Source organism: Chrysochloris asiatica, unplaced genomic scaffold (assembly GCF_000296735.1).
Source record: "Chrysochloris asiatica unplaced genomic scaffold, ChrAsi1.0 scaffold00027, whole genome shotgun sequence".
In the NCBI taxonomy this organism is placed as follows: Eukaryota; Metazoa; Chordata; class Mammalia; order Afrosoricida; family Chrysochloridae; genus Chrysochloris; species Chrysochloris asiatica.
In genome coordinates this window covers 5,571,837-5,584,618 of record NW_006408545.1, presented here as the reverse complement: position 1 = coordinate 5,584,618, position 12,782 = coordinate 5,571,837, and the positions used below count along the sequence as shown (strand labels likewise).

Here is a 12,782-nt window from a genome sequence, read left to right as displayed (position 1 = left end):
TGGAGTCAGTTCTGACTCATAGTGATCCTGTACAGGGTTTCCGAGGCTGTAAATCTTTACGGAAGCAGAAAACCTCATCTTTCTCCCATGGAACAGCTGGTGGTTTCGAACTGCTGACCATGAGATTAGCAGCCCGATTTGTAACCACTACGCTACCAGAGTTCCTTAACTTAGACTTTAGCTACCTAAAATGGGGGTAGGGGATATAAAGGCACGAAGTGACTAGCTTACAAGTTTTCAAGAGGGAGTTTAGTTTCAGAGTGTGTGGGAGAAGGTAGAATACCCACTGAATTGTTTTCGTCTTGTCTAGCTGGTCTGGTGAAAGGAGATGGGGATGAGATTCTTATAATTCAATAGTGAGTAATCATTATCTTGACTAACTGAGATTGTCACAACTGTAAAGGTAGAAGTTTTGTAACATAAAGGGGGCAGAGACAGAAAAGAAAGAACAAAATGGATGTCAGAAGAGACTCTGAAACTTGCTCTTGAGCATAGAGAAGCTAAAGTGAAAGGAAGACATGAAGAAGCAAAAGAGCTGAATAGAAAATTTCAAAGGCAGCTAAAATAAAGATAATATAAAGCAAAATATTATAATGAAATGTGCAAAGACTCTGAGTTAAAAAACCAAAAGGGAAGAACATGTTCAACATTTTTCAAGCTGAATGAACTGAAGAAAAAATTCAAGCCCAACTTGCAATAATGAAGGATAGCACTGTGTATTACAAAATATTATAATGAGTGTGCAAAGTTCTGGAGTTAGGAAACAAAAAAGAAGAACAAAAGGCTTTCTTAAACTGAAAGAACTTAAGAAAAGTCCTAAGACTCAAGTTGCAATATCGACAGAATCTATTGGCAAAATATTGAACAATGCAGAGCATTAAGAGAAGATGGAAGGAATACTTTGGACATGTTATCAGAAGGTACCAGTACCTGGAGAAGGCCATCATGCTTGATAAATTAGAGGGTCAGCGACACAGAGGAAGAGCCTCAATTAGAGAAATTGACACAATGGCTGCAACAATGGATTCAAACCTAACAATGATTAGAGCATGGCACAGGATCAGGCAGTGTTTAGTTGTGTTCTATATAGGGTCACTGTGATTCACAAGCCACTTAAAAGCACCTAGCAAGAACAAAAAGAAGTATGGAGTCTGGTGCCAGGTTGAGCATAAATTCTAGTGTCTCTTTGTGACCTTCTTAAATGCCTTCATCTCCTTTACAATTCCAGCTTGTCGTGTGTTAATACAATTAATAGAAACATCTACTTATAGGGTTATTATGAGGATTGGGTAAGTTAATATTTATAAAGCAAATACATACTGCCTGAAGACTAGTAAGCATTGAATAACTGTTTGTTTTAAATTAATTTGATGTATTATCATGTTGATTCTTAGTAAAATTAGGTGTGAGTTACATGATCAAGCTGCCAATGTTTTCCCTTCTTTTTCTCAATTGCTGAAATATTTTGTTACATTAAATGAGAAGAGATTTATTTAATTATGTTTTACTCACATTTTAATACTTGTGTACTCTATAGTATTAAAGGAGAGAATGAAAACAAATCGAAGCTCTATATAGGATAAGCACTGGACCACAAAGTCAGTTTGAACTGCAAGGCCGGTAATTCAAACCCATCAGTCGCTCTTCAGAAACTCTATAGAGTCACTGTGAGTTGGAACCGACTCAAAAGCCCTTAATAACAACAGCAGCAACAATATGAATAATAGAGAAAATTATGCACGAGGATGTTCTTGGTAGCATTGCTGATAATAGATGTAACAGATAGCAGCTTAGATATCCTCCAGTGGAAGACTGGATCAATTGTGGCATACTCATGCAATGTACTAGTATGGTGGTGGTGGTTGTGTGCTGTTGAGTTGGTTCTGACTCATAGTGATCCTGTATAGGTTTTTGAGGTTGTAAATCTTCACAGGAGCAGTAAGATTAATTACTCACCCTTTATGTTACAAAAATTCTACCTTTACAGTTGTGACAGTCACAATGAGGCATGATACCAACTACTCGCTATTGAGTCATAAGAATCTTGTCCCCATCTCCTTTCACCAGACCTGTCTAAACAAGATGAAAACCATTCAGTGAGGATTCTACCTTCTCCATCACACTCTGAAATTAAACTCCCTCTTGAAAACTTGTAAGCCAGTCACTTTGTACCTTTAAGGGCCTCCCACCCCCATTTTAGGTAGCCAGTGTCTAAGTTGCCATCCCTATCACCCCTGCATGCAGAGTGGGTACGATGAAGACTTCTTCCCTCTCAGTTGCTATTTTGAGCTATTATATCCATAAGTATAGGTCGAGTTCATCAAATTGTAGCAATTTACACTTGTTTCCTTTATCAAATTTTTTTTTATCTTTTAGTGGAGTTCTGATCTTCAAGCCATCCAAACTAGGTCAAATGGGTACTATCTGCAAGTTTGGGCATTTGTGTGCATCTCCCTCCACTTCATCTCAGCTGGATGCTCCAGTCTCGGCTCTAGCCCTCCATGGCTATGTCCTTGTCCTTGTTCATGGGCTCAGGAGACCCCAGGTCTCACCATACTTCAGACCAACAAGCCCTTCTTCTTCTCTCTCTCATCTCCAGATTGATGGGTGTCTATGGAACCTGGTCAGACTCAACCCATATCTTCATTGCTTCCTTCCCCCTGTTTCCACTCACCAATAGCCCATCATGGTTGCCAGCAAGCTTACATGGCTCCATGCAGTAATTTTAAGGGCAGCCAAGAATAAAAAGCACTGTCATGTATTCCTGAAAATTTTCTAAGCAAACATGTTGTATGATTTCAGGTATTTCAAATGAAGCAATATGAAAACCTCCACCATATTTGTGGTATTTTGCTTCGCAAACTTCTTCATCAGAACAGGAAACAAACGAATCATTCCTTTGAACCTATCTAATGAATTACTTTAAATATTTTATTGACTGTTGGTGCAAGCAGCACCATGAGCTCAGAATTTCAGTGCTAAACTAATAGGATGTGGTTGATATGCACTGAATTTAGCAAATCTGATTCTCTGTTCATTATATAAATTAACTGGAACAATAACCTCATTATATTTGTGACTTTAGAACTGCAACTTTGAGTTTAAATATACCATTGACAGAGAAAAAGAGGAAGACCCCCAACGAGATGGATTAACCAAGTAGCAGCATCGATGGACTCAACCATGGCAACAGTAGTGAGGTTGGCCCAGGATGGGGCTGTGTTTCATTCTGCTGTGCTAAGGTCACTATGAGTCGGTACTGACTCGATGGCACCTAACAACCACAAACAACAATTAACAGTTTTATGCCCTATGCACAGTGTGTTATGTGTAAAATGTTCACCAATTAAATCTTGTCCGATGTTAACTACACTCTAACAAGAAAACTATTTTCATTGTCTGTAACATGAATGTTTACAGTAGATGTATTTTAAGTACCTCAGTTTCAGTGCTATTTAACATTGTTGGGATTCTCAAATAATTAAGCATAAAATTTATTCATATATTCTTATGGACTCCTTGTGTTGTTATGCTATAGGATAAACACTGGACCAAAAGGTCAGTTTGAACCACAAGGTCAGTGGTTCAAACTCACTTGCCATTCCTCAGAAACCTTACACAAGGTCACTATGAGTCAGAGCCAGCTGGATGACACTTAATAATAACAACAACAACATATTTTGCTTATGGAATGCTAAGTGCACACTACTGGGTCCTGGAGATAAAATGACAGCATTACTTTCTTCAAATTGCTAATAATCTAATAAGTATAAGTTAAGAAAATAATAACGACAAAACATTGAGATAAGTACTATATGTGGGTTAAGCAAAGATATTAAAAGAGCACATTATGGGGATATGCAACCCAGTGTAGAGTTGGTAGATTATCAAAGAAGGCTTCCTGGTGGAAATGCTTATGCTGATCTTTCATTTAAAGACTGCTGAAGGCATAGTCCAAGCCCAGAAGGCATAGTCCAAGCACATGGTAAGTCCCACAGACAAGAGAGAGCAAACTTTGGCCAAACATTCAGGTTGTTTCTTTGGCATGGAAAGTCTTCAGTGCTCTGTGACTCTATTTCTCAGAATTCCTAGGCCAAGACATGCTGAGACTGACCTTGGGAAAGCAACCATCTCAAAGTCCTAGATTTGATCCTCAACCCAATGCCCAAGTTTCCACACAGACTTTCTGGGGACTGAACCCAGACATTGGAATTTTTAAAAAAGCTCTCCAGGGGATCTGAGTATGCAATCAAGTTGAGAATCACTGATTTATAAGATAAATTGCAACAGATGTGCTGATTTAGCAACCACGTAGGTAAGAGAGGAAGAAATGCTGTGCAAGGACATAACTGAACTGAGCTGGCTGTGAAAAAACAAATGATCTTGGTGATCACAGTCACTGGCCATGGATCTAAGTGCAAAACCATGAGAAATATACTAGAACTGACTCTTAGCATATTCAGAGGGAAATGTCGTCATAATTTTTTCAATTCATTAATTAATTCATTCCAAGATACTTAGAAGTGGTATGGATAAGTAAGTACATGAGTAGGCATTAACCCCACCATCTCAAAACTCCCCATCTAGTTAGGTGCCGTTGAGTGAATTTTTACTCAGAGTGACCCTGTGTCTCAGAGTAGAACTGCCCCATAGGGTTTTTGAGCTTTAATTTTTATAGGAGCAGATAGCTGTAATGATTTCCAGAGCCACCAGGTTCACTCTGCCAACTTTTTGACTATCAGCCAAGTGTTTAACCATTGCACCACTAGGGATCTTTTCTCTATTCAGTGAATAGGCAAACTTCTAAATAATCACTATCAGGTCAAAGGATTATACAAAGTTGGGTACATGTTGCCTTGTTGGGGCTAAAAATCAGAGAAGACCTAATTTTATTTTTTAACTGTTTATTGTGGATTGAGTGGAGGTATACAGATAAAATCATCAGCTTTATATCCAACAAATCTTGTACTTTGTTTCATCTCAATGATGATAAGCCCCTCCATGCACCAACAGTTATCCCGCTTCCTCCTTGTAGTTCCTATTCGACCCTCCTTCCATTCCACCCTCCTTCCCATCCCTTCTCAACTTGGTTTTTAGATAAATGTTGCCCCCTTGATCTTGAATGATTGACTATGGTGAGCATACCTTACTAGTGTTGTCCCCATCTATGTACCTATCCACTGCTTGGCTGAAAATTGGGCCACAATGGTGAGTTCCATTCCAGACCTGAATGGTGGTCAAGGGCCACAGTCTCAGGTTCTTCCAGTCTTTCTCTGACCAGTAAGCCTGATCTGTATATATATATATATATATATATATATATATATATATATAATTTTGAGTTTTGTTCCACATATTCTGCCACTGTATACAGGATCTTCTAATGTGATCCCTTTTAAAGCAGTTGGCATTGATAATCTGACGCCATCTAGTTCTTCTGGACCCAGAGACATTGTGACTGATGTTCACATGCTCCATTGGTCTATTGGACTAATTGATTCCAATCATCTTCAATTTTCATTACTCTTCTTTCTTCCACACATGGAGAGACCAATAGTTGCACCTTAGATGGCCACTCATGAGCTTTTAAGATCCCAGATGCTACTCACCAAAATAGGATGTAAAACATTATCTTTGTGGCCTATGCTATTGACCATGGTATCCCCTCAGACTATGGTCCTGAGCCTCCAGGACCAGTAACTCGTTGCCTTAACATGTTTGATAATATCTAAGAAGTTCTCATTATTTTTCCCCCTTATGCTCCACCACATTCATAGATGTGTTTGTAGCAAACATAAGTGTAATTGTCAGTTGCAACTCATAGCAACACAGTATAGGGTTTCCAAGGAGCAACTGGTGAGTTTGAGCTGCCGAACTTACAGTTCAAATTGACCGTGCAGCCCAATGCTTATCCTACAGTGCTACAATGACCCATGTACAAATACTCTCCTTCAAACCCATATGTATCTGTGGGCAGACTCCCACTCTCCCTCCCATACCTATTCAGCCTGTGTATCTGTCCATGTACCTACCTGAAGAACACTGCTGTTCCAAGGTTGTGTATATAACACTGTTTACCTCTATCCCCTTTAACCCTTGCATTCCCCATGTGTCTTCATCAATCTTCATCATTCTTCTTCCAATCTATCTAAAGAAGACCTAAATTTGAACAATGAGTGGGAATACAGTTTATGGATATAGAAAGATTTTTGGTGTGCCTGAAGCATAGATTGGGTAAAGTGTGACATCAAAAACAAGGCTAGAAAAACTGGGTTGACTACAAAAGGCCAAGAGACCTTTTCCCATTGTTGCCAACTAGGCACAGCTTACCCTTTGACATTCTCTGTAGCTGGAAAACTTTGTGTTCATTAAGTACCCATCATCAAGTTGTAAAGGGCACCTCATGTGAAGTTCATTGGAATGAAGCCAAAGGTTAAAATCAGGAATTCAAAGTTCTGAGATGAATCAGACACAAGTGAGGACTTGGAATGAATGAACTTGAGGGTTTTGAGGACCAGCTCTGTTATAGGACTGAAGAGGTATAAGCAGCTTCTAAGATGGCTTTCAATGATTTCCACCTCAACTATTTACACCCTTTTAGGCTCTTTCCCCTTGAGTGTGGACTACAGTAATTGGCTCTCTGTATAGTAGAAGTGATGGGATGTCACTTCAGAGTTTATGCTAGTTATAAAAAAAAACACCCCAACTATGGCTTCCATCTTGGGTGCTTGCTATCTGATGCTTTCTCTTGTATTGCCCACCCTGGGAGAAGCCAGTTGCCATGTTATGAAGCAGCCCTGTGAAGGTACCCTTGTGGTGAGGGGCATTTGTTGTTGCTAAATGCTATCAAGTTGGCTCCAACTTATAGTGACGCTGTATAGGGTTTCCAAGGAACAGCTGGTGGGTTTGAACTGCCACCCTTGTAGTTACCAGTCCAGTGCTTGATCAACAATGTCACAGCAGGACATAGGCCTGCCAGTAATCAGTGAGTGGGCTTGGAAAGCGCCTTGCCAAGCCTTCAGATAAGATTTCACTCCTAGCTGACAGAATGTCTGCAACTGCAGTCAGAAGCACTCAGTTCAACTATGCTCAGATTCTTGATCCATAAAACTATGAGTAATAAATATTTGTTGTTTTATTTTGTTTTGTGGTATTTGTTATGTAGCCATGGTAACACAGAACCATTAACGCAGGGTTTCTGCATATTCTTCATATCCTTTATGAAGACCTCACAGATTGGGATAGATTCAGAGGCCATTATTATTAGTAATTGTTGCAGTACCTTGAGAAATATGGTTTATTTCAGGCCAAAAATAATGTGAAAATAGGAATAAACAATTAAGGGATTTAAAGTCTGTTCTTAGAGGCAACGTGGTGAAAATTAGTTATCGGCAGCATTAGGACTTGGTCCTATGTCACACTTTTCCTTCTGAGTGATCCCAACCTCCTTTCTTTCATCTCTCACATACCACTAGAGTGCATACAATGTCCAAAGCTGAGTAAACATTCATGAATGCATCTCAGGTCTCCTGCATTTTTTTCCCTTTGGATACCTACCCTCTTTGTATTTCTAACTATTCTATTACCATCCTGAAGTTTAAAACAATTTGGACTTCCTGAGGTTATGTAGTTTTGCTGACACACATTCACTTCGTACATGTGTATCGTTTTGAGGGGAGGTGAAAGTTTACAGAGCAAATTGGTTTTCCATTCAGAAATTAATATACATTTTGCTTTATGGCATTGATTGCAATTTCAGTAATGCAACAAAATTCTTCCTACTTCCCCCCATTATCCCATTATCCTTCTTTCCTATCCCTTCCTGCTCTCTGAGTTTATTCCTGGGCAAATACTGCCTTTTTGATCTACTGGTTGGTTACATGCTGTGGAGTCAGTTCCAACTCATAGTGACCCTGTATAGGGTTTCCAGGACTGTAAATCTTTACCAGAGCAGAAAGCCTCATCTTTCTCCTGTATAACAGCTGGTAGTTTCAAACTGCTGACCTTGAGGTTAGCAGTCCAACTCTTAACCACTACATTACCAGAGCCCTTTTTTTTTAATCACCTACAGTTGATTTTTCTAATGCATATATACCTACTCCCTGGTCTGTTGTCTACTTTATAGGCCTTTCTGTCGATTTGATTGAAACTTAAGCCATAGAGGTGACTTCAGTTCCAATCTTGAAAGGTGTCCAAAGGCCATCATAGTCACAGGAGTTCCATCAATCTCCAGCAGACTAACAAAACTGGGCTTTTTTTCATGATTTTGAGTTTTGTTCCACATTTTGCCCCCTCTCCATTCAGGAATTCCTATTGTGATCCCTTTCAGAGCAGGGCAGCAGTGGTAGCTGGGCACCATCAAGTTCTGGATTTAGGGTCATGGAGGCTGGGGCCTACACTGTCCATTAGTCCTTTTGACTAATTGTTTCCTTGCATCTCTGATTTTCTCCAATTTCTACACACCGATGGGGAGAGACCAATAGTTGCACCTAAGATGGCCATTCACAAGTTTTAAGACCTCAGTCACTACGCACTACAGTTGGATGGAGAACATTGTGTGGACTGTGTTATAGCAATTGACCTTGGTACCTCCTGAGACCATGGTCCTTGAGGCCCCAGACCCAATGACTCATCCCCTCAAGTATTTCATTATGGCTAAGAAGTTTTCATAATTTTGCCCCAGCTATGGTAGTGGTAACGTGGTGATTATGAGTCGGACTACTAACCTCAAGGTCATCAGTTCGAAACTACCAGCTGTTACACAGGAGAAAGATGAGGCTTTCTGCTTCCATAAATATTTGTAGCCTCGGAAACCCTATACAGGGTTGCTATGAGTTCGAACTGACTCGATGGCACTAATGACGACAACCACATGTTTAACTGGTATAGCACTGCGGGCTAATACTCTGGACTGCAAGCTCACCAATCACTCCTCGGAAACCCATACAGGGTAGATATGAGTAGGAACCGACTCCATGGCACTTAACATTAGTAACAACAATATTGTGCTATATTAATGGAGCATTTGCAGTACATATAAATACATGTGCAGAAATATCCTCTGTCTAACCTATATAACAACAACAACCTATATACAAGGGATCTTCAAAAAAGCTCCTGGAAAAATGGAATTAAAAAATAATGGATTTTCCAAAATGGGGGAGGGGGACAGCCTACAAAGGCAAGAAGTGACTGGCTTACAACCTTTCAAGAGGGAACCTAGATCCAGAGGGTATGGAGGAAGGCAGAATCTTCACTGAGTAGTATACAATCTGTCTAGGCAGGGCTGATGAAATGAAATGCAGATGGGTCTCTTGTGATAATTGTTATCATAATTGTTATCAGGACTGCTTGTGAGGGTTGACATTGTAAAGGTAGACGTTTTGTGGCAAGGAGGGGAGTGATAAACTTTTCAGTGTAGGAGAAGAGGTCCCTGGGACCATCAAGGGAGAAGAACGGAGAGCAGGACCCTACCCAGAGAAGCAGTGATGCCTGAGATGGAGGCAAGAGACGATGACGTGGAGAGATGGAGCTGTTGGGGACTCTAGACACAGAGAGGGAGAGGGGCTGTGTGCTGATGACCGGGGGGCAGGCTTGTAGTGTATTCCCTTTGGTTGGTTGATGATACATGGAGGGGATTGTAACCATAGCAATGAAATGATATACAATATAATGAATGTAAAACTAATGTTCTCCCATGTAAACTATCACATAATTCACAATAAAACATTAAAAAAATAAAATAAAACAATGGATTTTTTTCCGTGAACTTTTTGAAACCCTGTCATATATTCATGGATGTAGTTGCATTTGCTTGTTCAGGTTGACTGTTTATGACATGATGGTGGTTGTGTGCAGTGGAGTTAGTTCCGACTCATATTAACCCTTTATATAGTTTCCAAAGCTGTAAATTTTTATGAAAGCACAAACAACTGGTAGATTCAAACTGTTGACCTTGTTGTTAGCTGCCCTGCTCATAGTCCACTATGACTGTCTATGTATCCACTCATAAATTATTGTTATTATTGTTAGTGCAGGATTGTGTATGTAATAGTATGTACATTTGTTGCCTTTAAGTCTTGTGTTCCTCCTAGTGGCTTCCTTTGCCTTGATCATTTTGTGCTGACATCCACCTTATTGTATATTGCCTTTTCCTTCACATTTTCACTTTTATTTTTACATAATGTAATTAAAATTTTCTTTGTGAGAAAGTGTTTAAAATGATAAAGTAATACTCCCTTCAGTCTTATTTTGGAATAGAAGCTAATTTGAAGACCTAAAATCTACAGTGAAGACTATCAGTAAAGGAAAAGCATGTGGGTCTTTGTCACTTTGATTCGTTTGTTCCATTAAAATTTTGGTAAGGTTATGGAGTTCTTGAGTGGTGCAAACAGCTAACACATTGGGCTATTGACTTATAGGTTTGTGGATTGAATCTACCCAGGTACCTTCTCCAAAGAAAGCTTTGGTGATCTATTTCTGATAAATTGGTGTTGTTGTTAGGTGCTGTTGAGTAGGTTCCGACCCATAACAACCCTATATAAGGTTTCGAGAAACGTCTGATAAATTAGCCACTGAAAATCATATGGAGCACAAGTCTCTTTATGGCATACGTAGAATTACCATGAGTTGGAATCAATTTGACAGTGACTGCTTTTTTTTAAGGTTATAGTTAGAAAATTATAAGGCTACAATATTTTTAAATCCTTTTTATTATACAGTTTTTTATGTGTCAAGAACTTAACCAATTTCTTCTTAACTTCATTAACACAGGAGAAGAAAATCTCCTGGCAATTTTACGACGAAGATGGTGGAAGTACATGATCCTGGGCCTCATAGACCTGGAAGCAAATTACCTGGTGGTCAAAGCTTACCAGTACACCACGCTGACCAGTATCCAGGTATCAATGTGCCTCTTGCCTTCTCGGCATCCTCATTTCCAGATATAGTTTACTTTCAATTTATACTCCTGGGGACCCTAAATGCCACTCTTTACCATTATTTCAGTCTTAATAATTTTGTTTTAGTTCAAGTGTGATTGTATATCTTTTCCTCTTTGATATGAACAAGTCACAATAGCAATTTGTTAGTGTAGAAAAATAATTCAGGGCCTTGAATACTGGTAACTATGTCAGTAAGACATTATTAATAAGCGTAAAAAATACATCTGTTTTTATCACAAATAATAACTTTTTAGGCTATGTTAATGTGCCTTGATTAAGTAATTAAAGTGCTTAATAAGCTTTTCTTTTACCTTCCTTTAATGTTTTGCATTTGCAACCTGGAGAAACAATATTTTTCCAAAAGGGACAATGATTAAATGCCTGACGTGTTAGGGATTTAATGATAGCCACTGTGTCGTGTTTTCTCTCACTCTCTCTTTTCCTCACATACAGATGCATGTACACAACATACACACATACACACATCTGTATGAATAATTGCCAAGTTCAACTTAGTTTTAGACAATGCTTGCCAGTCATTTAAATTTCTCATTATACCATAAATAATAGCCTTGATCATTTTTGTTTCTACCTCATTTCTTTTTATGACAAGATTATAAATTTCACATCCTCCAAAGCTCCAGGATGAAAACAAAATTAAACAGTGTTTATGTCTTAGATTTAACTTAGATTTGGTACTTCAATAACTTTTGTGCCATCCTACTAATTTGCTTAGAAACAATAACAAAAATGGAGTGACAACAGAAAAAAACAAAGCACCTGGGTAGATTTATATACACAGATTGGGTGGGACACAATCTAGACCTGATTTATATTTCCTATTACTTGATTTCCAAAAGAAACTTCAAAGATGTCTCAGAAAAAAATGATTAGAGAGAAGCGGCTGCTATGCCTAGTGGAGGAGGCAGGAACTGGAGTGTGAGCAAAAGCTTGGTGGGTACCACGGCCAGGAGCAAAAGCTTGGTGGGCACCGACGAGGAGGTGAAGGTCAAGATCCAGGTTCTGCCGCAGCAGACGGATGATACCTAGGAGAGGGCCGAATCCCTCCAACGGGAAGTAGAGGGAGAAAGGCGGGTCCGGGGAACAGACTGAGGCTGACGTGGCCTCCTTGAACTATCAGATCCAGCTGGTTGAAAAGGAGTTGAACCGCGCTCAGGAGCTCTTGGCCGCTACCCTGCAAAAGCTGGAGGAGGCCGAGAAAACTGCTGATGAGAGCGTGAGAGGTACGACGGTTATTAAAAACCGGGCCTTAAAAGGTGAAGAAAAGATGGAAATCCAGCTCAAGAAAGCTAAGCACATTGTGGAAGGGGCAGATTGGAAGTACGAGGAGGTGGTTCGTAAATTGGTGATTATTGAAGAGACTTGGAATACACAGAAGAGAGAGCTGAGTTGGAAGAATCCCGTTGCCGAGAGATGGATGAGCAGATCAGACTGATGGAACCTGAAGTGTCTGAGTGCTGCTGAAGAAAAGTACTCTCAAAAAGAAGACAAATATGAGGAAGAGATAAAGATTTTTACTGATAAACTCAAGGAGGCAAAGACCCGTGCTGAGTTTGCTGAAAGATCAATAGCCAAGCTGGAAAAGACAACTGATGATTTGGAAGATAAACTGAAATGCACCAAAGAAGAGCATCTCATTTCACAAAGGATGCTGGACCAGACTCTGCTTGACCTGAGCGAGATGTAGAGCATTCCTGTCCTGCCCTGCCACTGCTCCTCTCCTTGACCCTGACTCCCACTGAGGCCAGCCTGCCCTAAGCTGACCTTTAAACTGAGGGTGGATCTTTAACTGGAAGGCTGTTCTCTCCTCTCCCCATC

The 12,782-nt window shown here is 39.8% G+C and overlaps 1 protein-coding gene and 1 pseudogene across 1 annotated transcript in view; both read left to right on the top strand.

Annotated features, from left to right (window-relative positions):
- SLC35F1 (solute carrier family 35, member F1) overlaps positions 1 to 12,782 on the top strand; it is a 608,564-nt gene that overhangs the window by 465,901 nt on the left and 129,881 nt on the right. The window contains exon 3 of the mRNA XM_006839890.1: positions 10,774 to 10,901. Coding sequence (XP_006839953.1) covers positions 10,774 to 10,901 — 128 coding nt within the window. The remainder of the gene's footprint in view (positions 1 to 10,773; positions 10,902 to 12,782) is intronic.
- LOC102822532 lies at positions 11,853 to 12,651 on the top strand (annotated as a pseudogene).